This window comes from Spea bombifrons, chromosome 10, assembly GCF_027358695.1.
Source record: "Spea bombifrons isolate aSpeBom1 chromosome 10, aSpeBom1.2.pri, whole genome shotgun sequence".
In the NCBI taxonomy this organism is placed as follows: Eukaryota; Metazoa; Chordata; class Amphibia; order Anura; family Pelobatidae; genus Spea; species Spea bombifrons.
Genome location: NC_071096.1, coordinates 39,487,942 through 39,508,656, shown reverse-complemented (window position 1 = coordinate 39,508,656; position 20,715 = coordinate 39,487,942). Strand labels below are relative to the sequence as shown.

The 20,715-nt window shown below is 51.0% G+C and overlaps 1 protein-coding gene across 2 annotated transcripts; it reads right to left on the bottom strand.

Moving 5' to 3' along the window:
- Positions 1–881: 881 nt before the first annotated feature.
- Positions 882–19,332, bottom strand: CNOT1 (CCR4-NOT transcription complex subunit 1). 2 transcript variants are annotated; one of them, XM_053448415.1, is made up of 49 exons: positions 19,157–19,332; positions 15,799–16,055; positions 15,442–15,549; positions 15,249–15,347; positions 14,937–15,005; positions 14,804–14,858; positions 14,487–14,690; positions 14,111–14,279; positions 13,842–13,968; positions 13,649–13,759; positions 13,312–13,482; positions 13,103–13,234; positions 12,754–12,990; positions 12,349–12,468; positions 12,130–12,252; positions 11,721–11,872; positions 11,304–11,454; positions 10,919–11,117; positions 10,650–10,778; positions 10,315–10,439; positions 9,917–10,203; positions 9,749–9,827; positions 9,435–9,662; positions 9,191–9,331; positions 8,760–8,939; positions 8,560–8,676; positions 8,256–8,366; positions 8,105–8,182; positions 7,666–7,918; positions 7,435–7,565; positions 6,985–7,281; positions 6,522–6,662; positions 6,161–6,265; positions 5,817–5,936; positions 5,529–5,723; positions 5,298–5,437; positions 5,023–5,131; positions 4,750–4,919; positions 4,196–4,427; positions 3,784–4,032; positions 3,537–3,700; positions 3,305–3,422; positions 3,132–3,233; positions 2,884–3,057; positions 2,386–2,535; positions 2,120–2,300; positions 1,909–2,041; positions 1,673–1,807; positions 882–1,565 (listed from the first exon to the last, which is right to left on the bottom strand). In XM_053448415.1, exons 2-49 carry the CDS (start codon positions 15,898–15,900, stop codon positions 1,487–1,489), a joined length of 7,182 nt encoding a protein of 2,393 aa, XP_053304390.1. In that variant the 5' UTR covers positions 15,901–16,055; positions 19,157–19,332; the 3' UTR covers positions 882–1,486. The 2 variants fall into 2 exon arrangements, with proteins under 2 accessions (XP_053304390.1, XP_053304391.1); XM_053448416.1 differs by having other exon boundaries at positions 5,529–5,720.
- Between the last annotated feature and the right edge of the window lie 1,383 nt (positions 19,333–20,715).

Here is a 20,715-nt window from a genome sequence, read left to right as displayed (position 1 = left end):
GGTCTGTGAATCATGCAGTTGTAACCTGATCCTAGAGTGAGTCATCTGCAGAGCACTCAGGCAGACTCTGGGATGAGGTTACAGCTCATTCATTCACAGTGGAACGCTGACGCAGAGTCAGAGTCGTTCAATGATTCCAATCATTCAGAGAATATCACTGACAACATACTTTTATAAATACATTAATTTTCACTGCCCCCAGGATTTACATTCCCGTTTGCACCCCCCCTTACCTCTAACTGCACCTTAAGTTAACTTTATTAAATTAACCCTCAGTCCTCAGCATCAAATGAACCCTAAAGACCCCATCAACCATAACAGCCCCTAAAATTAACCCTAAAGACCCCATCAACCATAACAGTCCCAAAACTAACCTGAAAAACCCCATCAACCATAACGGCCCCTAAATTAATTGCATGTACTACAGCTAAATTACCTAATAAATTGGTATGGTTGACAGGGTCTTTGGGGGCAGTGATGGTCTTTAGGGTTAATTTAGGGAAATGTATTTTTACCTGTACATTACGTCGTAAATGTACATTTCATTATCAAAATGTATATATTGTGAACCCCCATTGCAATTATTTTCACCAGCCGCCGCTGACAATTATAGACCCGTAAAAATCACACCGTGTTATCAGTGTACAGCCAGTACCCACTCCAGAGGATGGAGGCAGAACAGCCGCCGCAGCACCACCAGCGCCCGAGAGTTCTGCTTCACACAAAAAGCACTTTCTCCCGCCGTCCGCTTCAGACTGCCCACCTTGGGCTGTTTAGAGGAACCACAACTGCACCAGCACTGCCTCTCCGATGCCCCGGGAGACCAGGCCAAAGCCTACACGTAGATCCAGGCAGCCGCGCACACACAAGGAGATGGGCCGTTTGCTGCACGTGATGACTTTAATGTGTAACTACAGAATTTATACATACAAGAGGGACAACCGAAAACCTACAAAATACAACACAGGACCGGTACATTTACAAAACATCCAAAACCTCTTACAAAACGGCCTGGATTGGTCCAGATCTTTGTGTACAAACCCAACAGAACCGGCGGGGAAGCCGCTGCCAACGTACAGACGGCACCCGCGCCATTTACAAGTCCAAAAAAAAAAAAAAATAGCGTTTGCTTCGAGTCAAACGTGTCCCCAGCGGCCCCGGCCCTCTGCGAAAGCTCTGAAAAGACCAGCCCAGACTGTTGTTTTTTTTTTGAATTGCATCAATATTTACAAGAAAGAAAAAAATATATATATATTCACAAAATCCTCTTTTTGGCCACACTTTGGGAGAACGGGGGAAATAATAAAACAAACAAAAGTAACCTGCCAAACCTTAGAACACCCCCCCAAACCAAACCAAAGACATGCCGGCTGCTGGATTCCCAGCAGGAAAACAGTGCTGTGAGCTGCCGGGGCGGAAAAATAATCAAACTGTACAGTGCGAGGGATTCTTCACATTGCAGACACTTCTTCAGCATCTTCGCGGCTCAGCTGGCACCCGTTCCTTCCATGACTTGCTGGGCCTGCTTCTGTCCCATGCAGCACTGGGCAACCGACTGGAACAACCTGGGTATCAAGAGCAACGAAATCAGAGGCAACGCGGACAGGGAGACAACAATGGTGCTCTAGACGAGTCGGCGACGGACACGCAGCAGGCGTCACACTGTACTCACTTCTCAATTTCCGGGGCACAATGAACAAACTCATGGTTCCAGAACTTAAAAGCAGGGTTCTTGATCAGCTCGATGAAGGTTATGAGAAGCCCCCACGGGTGAGGCCTGTTCACAATCAATCGCTCCAAGAGAACCCTAAAGACAAAATATATATATCAATTGTAGCCATGGAAACTGCCCCTCCCCCAAACTACGGCTAATCGGTTAAGGAGGCCAGGTGGCTTCGAGGCACGCACCTGGTGATCTGCTCCTGAATGGCCTCGGTGTTGGCCTCGGCAAACAGGTACAGCATGGTGCAGCTGAAGTAGTGCGTGTGGCTGTTGGGGTAGCGCAGCTGGTTGGCAATGGCGTTCAGGAAGAGGTAGCGACCTGCAGGAGAAGCACGGATATAGCAAACGCGCAGCACCGGACCATTTTACCCCGGACGGGCCAAAGCCGCAGCCTCACCTTCTGTGTCCAGATCCACAGCCAGGTTCTGGAAGATGTCCATGTGAGCAGAGTGCGTGATGGTGCTCATGGAAGGAGTGCTGCCTTTGTTGTGGATATGAGCAATAGCCTGAGTGCCGACATACAGGACCAACGCATTTATCAGCTGGATGTTGTAGCGATTGCCAGGCTCGTTGGATACCTGAAAGCACACGAGGTTACACACACCTGGCGGCTGAGCAGCGGATGCTGCCCCCCTCCGGTGCCGCGCTCAGGGAAATACCCACCTGCAAGTTACTACGGAGCTCAGACAGAAAGGTGACAGGCGAGCGGGTTTTCAAGTAAGAATCCAGATCCTTTTTGAACTGGGGAGGCATAACTCCCGTGAAGTTGGTGAGGATTCGTGGAGCGATGTTAATCTCACTCAGCATGTCCACCTGTAAAGGAGAGCAGCAGACGCCGCTGGGCTGTTAATGGGGGACTAAACGTAGAACGATGGCATTTTAAGTTCACGTTGGTTGCAGCAGTAGGTGCATGCAGCCGAGTCTTCGAGAGACACACACGCATACACACCCGCAGTGTCCCCAGCTTCCCATGTAAGCTGCGCATGGTCTCTGCAGCGTCCATTTAAAAGAAAGCACGGGCTGTTTTGTTGCACCACAGCGTAACCACCGTCTAATGTTAAAACACTGGTTTAAAAATGGTGCTGCAATAAAAGCTCTATGAACAACCCTCTATGACAGGCTCTCGGATAATCCAAATGCTCCTGTCCTCCCCGGCAGTACCTTGAGGTTGGGCGTGAAGGGGTCTGGAAGTCTCATGTTGCGTGGGAAGGCACTCAGGATCAGATTCCTCAGCTGGATACAGTTCGGTGGGATAACATCGCAGAAGCCATAGTGATAATCGCACAGGAACTCCGGGAAGTCGTGGAGCAGCACGAGCAGCACACGCAGAGTGCCCTGTGATAGACAGACGTGTAAGCGGCCTTCAGAGATGACAGTCCTCGCTGCCAAGCGCTAAGCCAGACACTCACCTTATACAGAATTTGCATAGGTTTGGTGAGCTCCACGTTCCTCAGGAATGGAGCCAGGTATTTGAAGAGATCGATCAGTAGCTGCGCATACATGGGCCAGCCCTATGGAGACATTAAAGATTAGATCACAGCCCGGGGGGTGCCAACAGCTGGCTTCGGTCTGGTCACCTCACCTTTTGTTGCGGCGTGTGAGCCAACATCCGAGCGATGAATATGCGATGGGAGATGAGCTCCAGCCACGCGTAGACAAACCCTGCTGCTTTGGTCGGTCGGAGTATATGGAAGGTGTTGCTGGAAGAGAACGACAAGACTTCAGGAACAAGGCGGCAAGCTCGTATCTAACGGGGCTTTAGAGTTTTCTGAAGAACGGACAAGATGCCAAGGTCTACTACAAAGGGCACATACCAGAAAGCGGTCAGAGTCTGAAAGTTGATGGTTTCCAGGACGTGCTCAGGAGCATTCAATTCCAACAGCAGCATGATAAAGATTCTGTGGTACGGCAACTGCTGAAACTCACTCTGCCTCACCTCATGGTCCTGGAGGAGAACTCCCACAACAATACCGAGCACCTGGCGGAGAGGAGGACAGCCATCAGGCGACGGGGCAAGACGGAGGACGCCCTCACAAAGCCACGTCACCGGCAGCCACTCACCTTGTTCAGAAGGTTTATTTTAGTGACCGTATTGGCAGCTTCTCCAGAATGTTTTACCAGCAGAGCAATGAGACGCACGAAGGCATCCAGGTTATGGTAGCACTTGGCACGGATCATGGTGGGATTGGCTGCCGGGTTATGCTGCTGTTCTGCTTGGGCGCGGTAACTGATCTCCACACACATCTCGGTGCACAAGCGGAAGAAGCGGGTGATGAGATCGTCAGTCTTCAGGATTCCTTGCTGATGCATCTGAGCAGAAGGGAAGCAAATCTGTACATCCAACAACCACAACAAAGAAAACACGCTGGTATACACCAAGTGTTCCGTGTCACTTTTTTTGGTTATAGGGACAGCACGAAGCTTTGCAGGGATGACTCTCCTAGGAAAGTCCTAGAGGTGCTCTGATAGTTACCTGTCCAACAAATGCAGAGAAAGCCTTGGTGCTGTCCCTGCCAGCGGCTGCAGAATGGTACAGGTTCACCCATTCTCTCAGAAGGTATTCTGCCTTCTCCCGCAGACCGGGTGGGTCGTCGTACTCCGAAGCTTGTGAGATTCCAGAATGCATCATGAAGTTTGGACCTCCCTGGGCCCGTTCGATCATAGCTTCAAAGTTGGATCGCACAACATCCATTAGCTGGGGGAGGCTGTAAGTAAATACACAATTGACAGTTCGAGGATCCATGACTCTTACCGGATCTACCATTAACTTTGGAGAGTGAAACTCCACTGAAGGGCACCCTGTACTGCGCTACCACACCACGCCGACATCAAAGTGCAGCTGGCATAATGGAAGCAAGAGAATTGCTATGGCACCACAGCGTAACCCTAGCCTGAGTCAAGGAAAGGGTTTAAAAATGGTGCATTTATTAAAGACACCCAGATCTGTACGAGAACAAGACCTCGCTGTACAGGGACACGAGACAAAGACCAGCAAAGCCAAAAAAGACAGCGGCAGGGCCAACTCACCCTTCAGGCGCATTGCCTCTGGAGTGCGCGTTAATACGCATCAGAGTCTCGATGGTGTGGAAGAACTCGGCCTCGGTGACATGGCCCACGCTGCGCTCATCCACCAGCAGGATCTTAACCAGCTGCATGGCGAAGGCTACAGCCATATAATTCAGTCCGTTCTCCATTGACTGGATACAGCAAGGCAAAGATCATGAGTAAGTTATCACATACAAGAAGCATTTGAGGAGACAAAGCGTATATGCCTCGTGCCCCAGCGGAACACGACATTACCTGAGCCAGGTGGACGTCATACTGCTGCATGTTCACCAGGTGATTTCGAATCAGCAGCTCAACGGCTTCCACATTATACTTATACTCATCTCGGCACTCCATTAAACATCTGCAAGGTACAGCAAGCATTAGGAAAGGTTCAAGCCTTCCAGCAAGTCGTCGTTACCAACGCAAAGCAACGTGTGGCCGATGTCGCGTACAAAAACTAGCCTTGGCCACGCCAATATTACATGCAATAAACTAGGCGTTCGTACAATAAGACGTCACCTACACACCTGGTAATTTGTTTGTTGCACCAGGGAGAGCCATAAGCACGGCCATCCTGCAGAGCTTTAAGAACCAAGAGGTGGCATTCCCGGTACCGAAGCAGGTCTGCGTCAGCACCACTAGTAGCATCCAGCAGCCCTTCCACAGCCTGGAGACGGAGAGACAGAAATACCGTTAACACGGAAGATCAGCAACATACACAACCTAACGACAACGCAACCGATGTGGCCTCTTCTCACCTTTTGCAGGAGTCCAAGGGCAGCAATGGCATCTCTGGAGTTGCGGGCGAGTGCTACAGCCTCGAGCAAACTGCGCAGAGCCTGCGACTGAGGATTCATGGCGAGAGTGGGCGGAATTGTATGCAGCTGCTGCTCCAGTTCAGTTATACACTTGTCATAGATCTGGGCCACGTCATCAGTAGCCCAGGCCTGCTGCTAAGAGATTGAGAAGAGGAAAGACTCATACCAGATCCTACTGTAGCCTCATCTATTTAGCAGACAGATCCCCAACGACACACGCACACATACCTTCATTGGCTGTGCCAGAAATCCGGTGGGCTGTGTTAAATCATTGGTGGGAAGGAATCCAGGAACATTGCGTGCAAATTCCTCATAAACAGCCAGCTGTTTAGGGTCCACGCCACCAACCTGTGAAACACCAAAGTTCACAATTAAATCACAGCAGCATTCGCTCTACTAAAGATCGTGCAACCGGGACAATGGTCTGCAGGACTGATGCAGCGCATGCGTATCAACAAATAGAACAAAAGTCCATTTCCATATAATGCAATTACTGAGCCCTCAGGCATTGTGCTTTTGGGGTAAAGGCAATAGACAGAAAACTTGACTGCAAAGTAGATACACAATCTCACCTTCAGTCGGATCTGCTCCGGCATGCGCTCGGCCTGGTAAGTTAGAACCACGGGATCGCAGTAACGCCGTCCTTCCTGTCTAGCATGCTTCCTCAGCTCAAACTCCTGCAAACATTCAGCGCAAGCATTAACCTCAAGACTCACTTTCCGCCTCGCAAGGAGTAAGTCTGAATACTTTTAAAAGCACATTTGAAGCTAGTGACCAGAACAATGGACGCAGTCCAGAGCAATAGCCACTCGAAAGAAGAGGCATTAGTGTGAGAGTCATCTGATCCCAGGCACTTTACCCAACAGCCCATAAACAGCCCAATGTTTTACACAGAGAAAAGAAACTCAGGAGGGGAGCGCGCGGGAAACATACCGTGGCGAGTCTTTTGTCCATTTCGGGGCCAGCCTTCTCCACGGCGGTTTTCTGTATGAAGCAGCAGGCCAGTTCACAGTTGTCTTGAGCAAGTTGTGCTGCCGCCTGCTCCATCATCTCCCGCTGCTGAGGGGAAGCCGCCTGAAGAAAAGATGATAAGCGGTAAGTTTATGCCAAGTGCAGAGACGGCCAGCTCGCTAATATGCTCAGGCATCAGACCTACTGTACATTAACTCTGTAATCAACATCTAGCAAATGCAGTTCACATGCAGGGACTCCTCATACTAAAGCATCAGGTACTTCCGCAGAGCAGTCTTCACAGAGCCAAAGGTCACCATTACCACCACCTGAACTCCAGGTACATTAGATCTGTTTAAGTCTTAACACTACGTGCTGCAGCATAACTGCCCCGACTTTACAACGCAGCCCTTACTGCAATTCCAGGAGGAGGCTGGTACTTTACCCGCATGGCTGTGGCAAAGCTGTTCTTCAGATTGGTGGCTATGCTCATCAGCAAGGGTTCCCTGCAGGTTATCATGGCCATGCCAGCAGTCAGGTTGCGCATCATGTGGTGAGCAGCCACTCGCATACGAGATTCCTCGGAGTCCAGAGCAAAGTCCTTGCGTACGATCTGTTCACAAGTAGTCATGGCAATTTTGATGGAACGATCTACCACAGGATGCACCAACTCCTGCACAGCTCTCTCAATAGCTTGGCGCACACACTGCTTCAGCTGAGGATGGGCTTGAAACAGAGGAATCTGGGAGGAGAGAGAAAGAGCACGATGCATTAGAAATAGCAGCTGGAATCACGAGACAAGACCATGCTTACCAGAAGAAGTGCTATGAACATCATAAAGCAATCAAGGACACAGGAAGCTTATAGCGAGCCCCCGGAGGAACATGGTACTCACTGTGGGGTTGAGGGTAATGTGAGGAGCAAGTCCTGCAAGCGAGTAGACGTGTATGTCATGGTAGCTGTATTGAGGCTGCGGAGGAACGCTTGAAGTGCATGTTGTACTAGGAGGGGGAGCAGTCGCTGTGGCTGAACAGGAGAAAAAAAAAAATGTTGAAATATTTCACGCGTGATGAGCTACACGGGTAACGGGTGTCACACTGGGTGACTTTAGTAGAGGGCAATTCACCTGTGAAAACCGCATCAGACTCCTGCTTCTCTACAGATGCCCATAGCCGGCCTGCTGTACGGATAGCGTACTCGTTGGCACCCGTGACAGGCGGGGGCTCCTCTGCTTGCTTTAGGTCTTTCTTGGGGGCAGAGAGCTGCTCATCCAGGCTCTTCAGGCGGTCCTTGTCCTTCAGGAGACTTCCAGGCTTCAAATCATTGATGTCCAAAGCCAGATTTTTACACAAAACCTCAATCTCAAATTTAAGATTCAGCTGCAAAGCACGATCAAAAACAGACCGGTTACACAGCGCGACGCAAAGAATAAGAAACCCCTTCAACATTCGGATTAGTCTAGCTGGCACGGTGCACAAAGCCGCTACATAAATACAAACAGCCTCGGATGCCAAGAGGGAGTCCTGAGACACGATGCTATAGATATAGGGAGAAGTCGAACTCACCTTCAGGTCATGCTCCTGGTGAAGCTCAGCCAATACATTCATTATAGCCATAGTCCAAGGGTTGGGAGGACGAAAAACCTGCGTGAAATAAATCTTCAGGTCGTGCATTCTCGATGGTTAGACTTTATAGCGAGACTAGCCAGATACTTACCACACTCCTGACACTGGACTCCAACACTTTGGCCACAAAAGGCACAACATACAGTAGCTCCTGCTGGCCTTTCACATACGCTTCCAGCAGCAAGGACTTCACATCCAAGTCCTGAGGAATAAGGCGATCAGTGACTAGATGCGCACAAGAAACACGCATGCTGCATGCCCGCCCTCAGCCTACATTAATGATTAACTCCATGGATTATCTACACGATTTGGCCACAACTTGTAAAACCTGGACGTGCAGCTTTTTTGCATAACCACTTGAGAAATTACAACAGAGGATATAGTTATTCACATACTGTGTGCAAGATGGGCTTGTTCTTTGCCAAAGTGATCATTCCCAGCCAGTGACCCAGGTTCTTCAGCAAAGAGCGGTCAGAGAAATTGGCAGCAGCTTTGTCTGAAGTCAACAGGACCTGAAGAGAAAAAGGTCAAGGAACCCTTAGGAAATCATAGCAACACAGACACGCACGGGACCTCCAAGAATGCAGCATATTACCTTTATGTTCCGGTAAGTCTCTGCCAGTACCATCTTATTAAAGTCCAGGTTTTTCAGGGCGTCCATGAAGTTGGAATACAGGCTGTGGAAATTAAGCTCAATGCTCACCCTCTTCATAACCAGATACTGAGAAACCCATGGCATGAACTCGTCTTTCACGGTCTCTTTCAACTCTTCCACCTGGAGGACACATTAACATTAAGCAAACATTCAGTGAAGCGGCACTTCACATTAAAGGGGAGAAAGCTGCTTCACCTATGCATTGAGCAAGCCAACTGAGCAAGTCATTTTGGGGGTTTAGCAGATGCCATATGCCCAGAACAGCACGCCAAGAGACATGGTGGGGAGATTGATATGCAATCTGCAGCAACTGCTGCGAGAAGAAACTGCTCATTCAAACTGGTAAATGGTGGACATAGAAAGAGACAAACCTTTTGTGTCATGTTTGACTGGGACAAGTTATTAAATATAAAGGCTATCTTCTCCTGGACGTTTTCGGGAGGCTCCACGGTTCTCTCTGCCTGGTCTGTGGCCACCAGCAGGGTGTCGATGTTTGTAGTATTGATCGAGGGCTGCAATCAAGCATATTATATTGTTAACTGCACAAAAACAGATGCCAGGGCAGCAACTCTTACAAAGCACGAGATTACCAGCGTCCGAGGACTGGCGACTTACCGGAACGTCCTTCTTGAAGCTGACGCCTGTGGGTCTGGTTATGGTGATAGTTTTTGCAGTAGCAGTGCTGGCGGAGGTAGTTACAGCATTCGTAGTGACGGGGCCAGGGAGCGGAGCTTTTGCAGGAGCTTGGGCTTGTGCCTGGGACAGTGCAATACTTCCTGGAGTGGTGATGGAACCCTGCATCTTCACCGGTGGATCCCTGGACTGCTGCCCATACTCTATGTACTGATGGGAGAAACACACACGCTGAACAGAATGCAGGCAACACGCCACTAGCTATAAATACGGTGCCAAGTCAGACGGCCGCTCACCTCCTGCAGGTGATGGGGGAATTGCATAAAGTGACTGATAGAAGCCAAGTGCTGACAGTACTGCGGATAATCCTTTAACCTAAAAGTAGAGCCAAAACAGTTTGAAACGTTCAACGAAACGTAGATGTTCTATATATATATAAAAAAGTGAAACTACTACAAACTTACCTATTTTTAAACCTATCTAGGGCAGCAATGCCAAAGAAATACATTTTGGATCCATAAGGTTTGCGCAGGGCTTCCAGGACATAGCGCAAGGCCAGCCCGAGAGCCATGTAAGTGACCAGTCCCTTCTCAATGATGCCCCCAAACAGACATGCAGTTATGTGCAGTTCTTTGTCTGGATACTGAGGGAAGAAGCGGTATTCCTCAAACAGGTTCCTCAGCATGCAGTTAAATACTTCCCGCTCACGCTTTATGGAGGAGTCTTTAAACCTCTGTAACATTTCCAAAACCTGAAAAGAAGATGGTACGATATCAGGACCCCATCGTTCTGGCAGACATTAGAACACGTAGAAAGGGTGAGCTCCGTCAAAACAAACAGCCTTTCAAAATTACGCACGTACCTCGTCCACAGACATAGTGGGATGGGGAGGCTGGTTGTAAATCCGCTGGAAGTAGCTGTTTGCTTCATCGTCAATTTCTTTACTGAAGTGCTGATTAGCCTCTGGCCAAACCTGAGACAAGTCGGCTACAAGAATGTCACAGTGTTAGGGGACCAGAGTATTAGGTGCAATACACCCCACAAACAGTAATAATGGCTGCCTCGCTTCAAATGAGACGCTTCCAATTACCCCCACACGACACAAACCCAGCTCAGACTGCGCAATGCAGGCAAGGAATAGACAGATTGCAAAAAGGCTTCCGTGGCTACTTAAACAGAGGAAGGGATGTCTCTTACTTTGCTGGAATGTAGGCTGGTTCAGTCCAGATGTGCTCAGTTTTCTTTGGCCAAACGGATCACTATTCACAGGTGGAAGGCCAAGGCCTCCAGAACCCATTCCTGTCAAGCTGCCAGTTCCAAGTCCACCTGCACAAGAGAGCAGCCAACATTACAGTGAACGGCAGGAACACATTCAAGATCCATAAGTATTGCTACAGAAGATTGGCCCAGCCATACACCTGGTCAAGCTACAGGTGAAACGCGCTGCACCAAAAACAAAGCGCTACCTGGAAGTTGAGAAGACAGGCCCCCGAGGCCACTGAACGCAGTGGGCTGACTTGGAGTGGTAAGCGGGGGAAATGCCTTTGCTGGTGACTGAGGGGCACTGAAAGCAGAGCCCAGGTTGGGAGGGAAGGCAGGCATGCTCTGTGTATGAGGAGCTGAGCCCCCAATACTGAGTGAGGCCATAGCAGCAAGAGGGTCAATCTAGAAGGAGAAAAGAAAAAAACAAACATTAACTGGTTGTGCCAACCGATTTCAATAAATAGTTAAACAGTCTGAGCAAGCAACACAAATATTCCTAAAGTCTGCTGCAACTAATGTAAGATGAATGAAACAAGAGGTTACTCTAATCACCCAGCATTGACATAGGTGCTAGCAAGCGAGAGATACCTGTACAGGGGATATCGCGTCCAAACTGCTTGTGCTGGGAGGACGACCTTTTGGCATCACACCCGGTGGTGGCTGACGTGCTTTGGTCACCACATTACTGCAATTGGCAACCATTGTCAGGATGGTCTCTGACAGTTCCTGTGAAACACTCCTGCGAAAACGATTCAAACCATCTATTTAACACAAAAACGTACGATTCGTACGCAAAACACTGAAAACCCGGAGTTCAGCCATACGCACACGTAACAGCGCAAGGCACCGGAGTCACTTCTACATACACCCCGCTGTTCTCAGAAATAGTCCGCTGCTACAGCAAAACATTGTTTCAGAGCAAAAGCCAAAGCATTCTGCCAGGAACACAGGCAAACCTGACGGTAACATGCTTAGCCGTCATAACAGACGAGGCAGACTACTTACCCCGCGCAGGCCTGGAGACATGCCAGCATGGTAGCCAGGGTCTCTGGAGGGAGCTGGGCGCTCTTAGGCTGATCTTTTTCTGGTGCTAGGCCTCCCAGTATGGAAGGACATCTTCTTTTCAAAAAGGTCATGCAAGCTTGTATAAAGGGTTCCTAGAGGATGCAGGATAAGGTATTACTTTAAACATGGAAAGCGGAGAAAACATTTTTATTATTACTCCCTCAGAGACACGGAACACAAAAACAAGTCAATATGGCAATTAGTAAATGTGATTAAAACATCTTAGTGAGGTTCTCTTAAAGGGTTAACATGTCAAGCCTCAACAAAAACAGCAGCGCTAAGGGGATTCAACCAAGGAACCACAACATGGCAGACTTCAGACCCATGAGAAACCGGGATTCGGTCTTACCCCATGCTCTCGTATTTTATCCGTGAGCCATTTGTCAAGTTTGAGGTACTCGCGTCGAGAGGCCAGCGCAGCAAGGTCAATAACGAATGCAAACGGCGTAGCATTTAGCAGCATTGACAATGCCTACGGACAGGAAAGGACAGCATGCGGTTACAAGTGGGACACATGATTCACAACATGTTATAATCCGTTTACTTTGATGCGTGCAGCAAAAGTCACCTTTAAATCCTGCGCCACATCCAGTATACGCGAGAGCCGGGCCTGGTCGTACTGTTCTCCACGCATGTACCATTCTGCCATGGCATGCATGATAAGCTGGCGGATGGAAGGAGACTGGCCCTGATACAAGAGTACACAAAAGGGTAAGTTACACCAAGAGCACGATGGAAGCCATCATTTAGTCTCATCACGCCCCACAAGCAGGAATTCATACGATGGCGGCAAATATTTCACCAGGGTACGCACGTAACGTTAAGGGCTTCACGAGAAACAACTAGAACTTGCTATGGAAAGCCGTCTAGCAAACTGAAGACATTTACACTAGAGGCCACACTACCAGACACCGTTTCAAGCACCGGTAAAGCCAGCTATTAACAGTAAATTGCGTGAAATAATGCCACTCACCTGGCCATGCCACGCATAGTGCAAAATGATGGCAGAATTGGGGTGGTTGCCCAGGAATATCGGCATGAGTGTTGAGATGAGCTCATGACGCAGGGTATGCCAGGAGGTGTTGATCTGTAGCAAGGCCAGAACCAGCATGTCCGGGCAATGCTTGATGGGATAGCTGAAGAGCTGTTTTACTTGTTCATACTGTCCCACCTCTGCCAGCCGAAGAAGGGACTCTATCAAATCTAAACTCTTCCTACAAACACAGGAGACGTAAATCAGTCACTGCTTTGAAGTTTCAAAGCTCCAGAAGCCCTCAATGACAGAAAAGGCCCATCGTCCCTGAGCAATGCCACATTAATACTTGCCATGTCGCAATCTCCCGGTTGTCATCTTCTGGAGGAGCCTTGAGGATATCAGTTGCCACAGTGTGGCAGGAGTAGTCAGCAAAGCAGAAGATATCCGGATTCATTAGGGAATGCTGAATGAAGGACAGCTGCAAGGAACAGCAGCATTAATACACATGCCATTCACCGCATGGACTTTAATGTTCATATATAGAGATTTACTTACCTGGCCCTCAGCATGTTTCCAGGGTCTGTAGATGAGATCAACAGGGAATGACTCCATGCAAAGGCCTCTCTGGATACCAAACACCACTGTCTGAAGACCTTTGCTATCACGGATTTGAAACCCTGGGTGATCAAGCTCATACGTGACCTCTTTAAAGTTCAAGGTGGGATTCTGTAAGAAAGCATAAATCAGTAAGACATCAGTACCAACAGAAACACTGGGGCATTTGCATGTAACAAGCATGAAACAGACAGGTAAACATTCAAACCGAGCATGGCTCTAGAGATTAGAGATTCTGATTGACTAGCAAAACATACACATACGCTCACATACTTACAAGTTCCTTAACCACATCTATGAGCACTTCAACGTTCCACGTGTGAGCCTGCGCTCCATCAGATTTATCTTTGCCATCGCTCCAGATGCTGCTGCCAGGGGAAGAAATAGACTACAAAACAGAAGCAACAGGTTACAATATACCCCCACCGACCCAGCACCAACCATTCTCTAAGTTAAAGACAAGTCTTCACCTGCAACGCAATACCATCAGTCAGACCCGAGTGTGTCCGAGCCATCATCCCAAGCACTCGTGCAATCTGTACAGCCGTAACTTCTCTAACGCCAAACTGAACGATGATGTTGCGGCATTCTTCCAAACTGAAATACAAAAAGGTTCAATAGTAACCAATGCATTGCAGATACCAGCCGTACCTCAACCGAGATAACCGTGCTTGGTGGCAAAGACGGCCACAATTTCAGAAGGCAATTCCTCAGGCACAAGCTTCTGCTTGGTACAAACCTGGAACAGAAGCCATATCCAACTTCCTGCATGAAGTCTGCTAGAGAGCTGTCCATCATGGTTTTGGAAATTCCGCCAGAGTCAGATAAAATACGGTCCATCAGGACGTCCCGTTTTTCAGGGTAAAGAAGTGGTGCAAGCACCACCGGACAGCGCTCCTGGGGAAAATCTAACAAAGGCAACACTTACTTTGCAGCGTATGATAGCAGCATACAACATATGGCACCACTTGAAGCGGGTACACGGCACCTTAAATCACGTCACCAGCTTTAGAAATAATGAGTGCTAGTCACATGCGTAAATGCTTATCTAGATTAAAAACGTCGAGCTTGCTCCCGTAACGCAAACACATCAACCACTCAAGACTGCAAGATACCTCTGCGTAGGGTCTTCAGAAATGCAACAATTTGCTCCTGTCCAACCCCGAAGGCTCCCTTCTGGCCAAAAAGGAGATTGGAGAGGAGGAGGTGCAGGACCTCTATGGCAATATCTTGGAAGCCACCTTCTTGGCTGCCGGACACGTCCACGTCAACGTAGGAACGCAGAAGGTCAGGGAGCTTCTGCTTCACAAACTGGGCAGCTTAGAAAGAGAAGTCAGGGATTAGAAGCAGTGACATTTCAGTGCAGGTCACCAGAACCAATGTTTATACGTGTATTACAAAATATAAAGGATAACCAAGGAACTAAACATACCAAATCCACGCAGGTCACAGCTGGAAGAGTTGAGAAGAGCAAGGCCGAAGATAACCTGCACGAGAGGTCATGTGTAATGAGAGAAAAGTACTGGCACAGCGGGGGGGGGGTTAATATCGGGTTCCATACACACCTCTTGAACCTTGCTGAGCTTCAAAACTTTACTGAGCTGGGCAAAAAGGTGGGAAGAAGGTTTGAGGCTCTAAAACAAATACAATAAAAGATCAGTAAGGCAAGTAGTCAAATCCATTCCTGCTCAATGAACAAAACTGAAGGCACTTCTGTAATCACACAGAACAGGCCACACTGCGCCCCAGAAGATCTGCGAGCTGACAGAGTGGGAACATTCCAGATCTCATCAGCACAAGCTACCGGCATCAGGGTAACCAGCGCATACGAGCAAGGGCAGCGCTTCCAATACGCAGAACAGGCTGGGGTTACTAACCTTCTGGTAGTGCAGAGGATTGTCTATTGCGTAGCACAGAGTAGAGATGAAGTTTGGTTTGGTTATCAGTGATAAGCACTCCTGAATCAGAAATTGTGTCTGTGGGGGAAACATAAGCAACTTTTCAAACACCGGCCACAACAACCCACAGCTCACGTCTAAAAACACCCGCAACTGCCAAGGCACCGCTTACCTGATGAAAGTCTTTCCCACTACTTTTACCATCGCCACTGAAATCCACGTGTGAAAATAGACAGCGTAACAAGTGCCTGTCTGCTTCAGGGCCGTGCCGATTCACAATCTTGGGACGGAGAAAAAAAAAAAAAAAAAAAAAAAAAAAGGTTGCTTTTCAATCACACCGATATGCGTTCACTATGCTCCTCAAACCGCAACAAATGCATGAAGCCAGCAGGCTCGTGTGTATTCAGCCATCCGCGCGCGTCTCTATTATACCTCGGGGAGGCAAACCCCGGATAAGATTTTCCCATTATTAACGGCCGTTAACGAGGGGCATAAAATCCCAGCCAGCGCTTGACGAGTTCCCACTTACATGTTGTATTTCCAGTTGGCTAGCTCGGTAGTTTTTCTTGGTTAAATTGTCCACAAGGTAGCTTATTTGAGACAAGGCCAGCGAGAGCGAGTCAAGATTCATTGCTGGTCAGGGCGGAAGCAGGCGGCCGAGCCCGGCGCAAAATCACCATTATTCCCCTTTAGTCACTTCAGAGACAGGTTAATTTCTTTAAATTAGCCTACCACTGAACTAGGAATGGTCTCCTCAGTCTGACTGGATGTCCTGAAACATGGCACCTAGAAGCAGAACAGACCTGATTTATACAAATTATAATATTTAACATTAAAAATGAACAAACTCGCAGTCCGCCCCAGCAGCTTACAGCCGCAGGAAGGTTTCACAGAGGACAGATCCGCCGCACTCCGCTCATCCAGAATCTGCGAGGATCGTGCGGGTGGGCTATTTCAACACTGGGGGAGTTAAGGCAAGGGAAGGTTAGAGCAAAGAGGGGCGCGCCCGACAAATAATGTCGGAGGGGCTTGAGTCGGTGAGTGGCATCGGGCAAATAGTGTGGGGGGGCTTGAAGAGGGCAGCCGTGAGAATACTAGAGAGAGGGGCGCTTGGGCACATGCGAATACTAGGGGGGGCGCACTTGGAGCAGGGAGGGCGCCGTGCGAATAGTACGGGGGGGTTAGGAGCAGCGGGGGCGCCGTGCAAATAGTACAGGGGGTTAGGAGCAGCGGGGGCGCCGTGCAAATAGTACAGGGGGTTAGGAGCAGCGGGGGCGCCGTGCAAATAGTACGGGGGGTTAGGAGCAGCGGGGGCGCCGTGCAAATAGTACAGGGGGTTAGGAGCAGCGGGGGCGCCGTGCGAATAGTACAGGGGGTTAGGAGCAGCGGGGGTGCCGTGCCTATAATACGGGGGGTTAGGAGCAGCGGGGGGCGCCGTGCCAATAGTACGGGGGGTTAGGAGCAGTGGGGGTGCCGTGCAAATAGTACGGGGGGGTTAGGAGTAGTGGGGGTGCCGTGCGAATAATACGGGGGGATTAGGAGCAGTGGGGGTGCCGTGCCAAAAGTACGGGGGGAATAAGGAGTAGTGGGGGGGCAGTGCGAATAATACAGGGGGGATTAGGAGCAGTGGGGGTGCCGTGCCAATAGTACAGGGGGGATTAGGAGCAGTGGGGGTGCCGTGCCAATAGTACAGGGGGGATTAGGAGCAGTGGGGGTGCCGTGCCAATAGTACAGGGGGGATTAGGAGCAGTGGGGGTGCCGTGCCAATAGTAGAGGGGGGTTAGGAGCAGTGGGGGTGCCAATAGTACGGGGGGGGTTAGGAGCAGTGGGGGTGCCGTGCCAATAGTACAGGAGGGTTAGGAGCAGTGGGGGTGTCGTGCCAATAGTACGGGGGGGTTAGGAGCGGTGGGGGTGCCGTGCCAATAGTACAGGGGGGTTAGGAGCAGTGGGGGTGCCGTGCCAATAGTACGGGGGGGTAGGAGCAGTGGGGGTGCCGTGCCAATAGCACGGGGGGGTTAGGAGCACTGGGGGTGCCGTGCCAATAGGACTGGGGGGTTAACACTGGGGGTGCCGTGCCAATAGTACGGGGGGGTAGGAGCAGTGGGGGTGCCGTGCCAATAGCACGGGGGGGGTTAGGAGCACTGGGGGTGCCGCGCCAATAGCACTGGGGGGTTAGGAGCAGTGGGGGTGCCGTGCCAATAGCACGGGGGGGTTAGGAGCACTGGGGGTGCCGTGCCAATAGTACAGGGGGGGTTAGGAGCAGTGGGGGGGGTTAGGAGCAGTGGGGGGGGTTAGGAGCAGTGGGGGGGGTTAGGAGCAGTGGGGGGGGTTAGGAGCAGTGGGGGGGGGTTAGGAGCAGTGGGGGTGCCATGCCAATAGTACGGGGGGTTAGGAGCAGTGGAGGTGCCAATAGTATGGGGGGGTTTACGAGCAGTGGGGGTGCCGTGCCAATAGTACGGGGGGGGGGTAGGAGCAGTGGGGGTGCCGTGCCAATAGTACGGGGGGGTTAGGAGCAGTGGGGGTGCCGTACCAATAGTACAGGGGGGTTAGGAGCAGTGGGGGTGCCGTGCCAATAGTACGGGGGGGGTTAGGAGCAGTGGGGGTGCCGTGCCAATAGTACGGGGGGTTAGGAGCAGTGGGGGTGCCGTGCCAATAGTACGGGGGGTTAGGAGCAGTGGGGGTGCCGTGCCAATAGCACAGGAGGGTTAGGAGCACTGGGGGTGCCGTGCCAATAGCACAGGGGGGGTTAGGAGCAGTGGGGGTGCCGTGCCAATAACAGGGGGGGTTAGGAGCAGTGGGGGTGCCGTGCCAATAGCACAGGGGGGTTAGGAGCACTGGGGGTGCCGTGCCAATAGCACGGGGGGGGAGGTAGGAGGACTGGGGGTGCCATGCCAATAGCACGGGGGGGGGTAGGAGCACTGGGGGTGCCGTGCCAATAGCACGGGGGGGGCTAGGAGCACTGGGGATGACGTGCCAATAGCACAGGGGGGGTTAGGAGCACTGGGGGTGCCACGCCAATAGCACGGGGGGGTTAGGAGCACTGGGGGTGCCGTGCCAATAGTACAGGGGGGTTAGGAGCAGTGGGGGTGCCGTGCCAACAGTACGGGGGGTAAGGAGCAGTGGGGGTGCCGTGCCAATAGTACGGGGGGTAAGGAGCAGTGGGGGTGCCGTGCCAATAGTACGGGGGGTTAAGGAGCAGTGGGGGTGCCGTGCCAATAGTACGGGGGGTTAGGAGCAATGGGGGTGCTGTGCCAATAGTACGGGGGGTTAGGAGCAATGGGGGTGCTGTGCCAATAGCACGGGGGGATTAGGAGCAGTGAGGGTGCCGTGCCTATAATACGGGGGGATTAGGAGCAGTGGGGGTGCCGTGCCTATAATACGGGGGGATTTGGAGCAGTGGGGGTGCCGTGCCTATAATACGGGGAGATTTGGAGCAGTGGGGGTGCCGTGCCTATGATAGGGGGGGATTAGGAGCAGTGGGGGTGCCGTGCCTATGATAGGGGGGGATTAGGAGCAGTGGGGGTGCCGTGCCTATAATACGGGGGGGGGGTTAGGAGCAGTGGGGGTGCCATGCGAATAGGAAGGGGGGGTTAGGAGTAGTGGGGGTGCCGTGCGAATAATACGGGGGTGGATAGGAGTAGTGGGGGTGCCGTGCGAATAATACGGAGGGGTTAGGAGTAGTGGGGGTGCCTTGCGAATAGAATGGGAGGTTAGGGCATAATTAACCGAACAGAGGTGCTGTGTCACGAGAAGTCACGGTTCCCAACGGTACAAGCAGCTAGGCCTCATACTCCGGGAGACACAGGAAGTTGTTTGGGGCGCTAGAAGTCAGGGGCCGTGACGTCATTGAGAGCAGGCCCAAACCTCGCCACAGCCGCTAACCTCACCTCAGGTGCCGTGGCGTCTACTCGCCTGCCCGCGTCTGGTAACCTCACGTCCACTCGCCGCCTGCGCTCTGTGCCTCTTACTTCCTATGCCGCTTTTTGGTGCTGTCCGTTTGTATCCTCACAAAATGGCGCAGCAGTGCGCTCGCTCCCGTCACGGGTTCCCCTGCCCGCTCTTCGTGCCCCACCTACCAGCCTCGCGCCTGCGCACTTCGCACTGACCAGCCAATAACACAAGGCCTCCGAGTACGGCGCCCGCCCACCACAGTTGACGGCACGTGCGCGTGCGCGTCGTCCTCCGCGAGGAGAAATTATGCCTGCCAATGAGAAGACGAAAACTTGGAAGCACGCGCCCTAGCCAAGGCTGGACGTGCTTACATCAGCCGCACTCCCCCCCCGCACAGCAGTCCGCCAATCACAAGGCGGAAACATTCTAATAAGAAGCTCCGACTACCTCCTTTGTTTCGCCTTATCGTTTGCTGTTGAGGGATAAACTAAAAGCAGATAGTTGTGGTGGGTAGGGGCTGAGTTCTCTGCTTTTACTGCACAACATTTATGTACATTGGCCCAGCTAAACCCCACTAGCAGATACACATGTGGCACTCTGGCTACATAAAATGGTACGGTCTGTTGCTGGGGGGATAAATTCAATTCGGCATTAGGTTACGTATGCCCTCGCGAGACGGCGCAGACTTAGTTGTTGGGCATTGGATGAACACTTAGCGCGTGATTTTCTCGTTGGCCAATGGGAACGCAAAGACAAGTTACCTCAGGCGCTGCCAAGCTAGAAAGTGCATTTTGTAAGGCGCTTGGAGCAGACGTGGAGTGAGGGCTTTGGAGGCGGTATCGCATTTTATAGTCGGCGGGTGAGTGCATAGGGGGCTCCCTTGCAAGTGTTAATCGTAGGATTAGTATAAAGGGGCCCCTAGCTTGTGTTACTTGTAGAGTTAGTGAATAGGGGCCCATGGCCAGTGTTACTCGTAGGCTTAGTGCATAGGGGGTCCCTGACCCGTTACCTGTAGTGTTTCTGCCCAGGGTTAGCAGGTGTCTCGGTGATAAATACACCCGTTTCATTTCACTTTTAGTCTTTGGACATTGAGTAGTAGACGGGAGGGACTGCTGCCTGGCTGAAGAGGTACTCTTTGGGGTTTTTCACTAAAGAGAGAGCTCACAAACGTGGGATTCTAGCTCCATGATCCTTGAACGGCCCAGTGGGTTTCTACTGCTGGAGGCCCTTGGCTGGCCCTGTATACTGTAATTGTAAGTAGATGAGTGCTGCCATCGCTGGACTTTTGTAATGAATAGTGAATGAGGGGATTGGACCACATAGCTCTCCCGGCCATGCGGGTTGTGGCCCCTACAGATACAAGAAAATGGTGATGTTGCGGTTACAGCGTATCATTTCTTTTTCCACAGATACAGTGTTGCGGCAGAAGTAGACACAGGTGTTTTGCACATTTTCTGAATCTCCAGGTGAAGACAGGTTTTATTGTTCAGGCACATCTGTCCGGGTTCTTGAAGGCGCTTGTTACCTGGCACAACTTGCTAGTAGGTGTTTTTTT

Bases quoted from the DNA above. Each gene is read 5' to 3' on its own strand.
- CNOT1 (XM_053448415.1), bottom strand. From the start codon at position 15,900: ATGAATCTTGACTCGCTCTCGCTGGCCTTGTCTCAAATAAGCTACCTT. The intron at 15,348-15,441 runs GTAAGCGGTGCC...TTTCCCCCACAG, and splicing joins GTGGGAAAGACTTTCATCAG to ACACAATTTCTGATTCAGGA. The intron at 13,483-13,648 runs GTAAGTATGTGA...GCTTTCTTACAG, and splicing joins TAGATGTGGTTAAGGAACTT to AATCCCACCTTGAACTTTAA.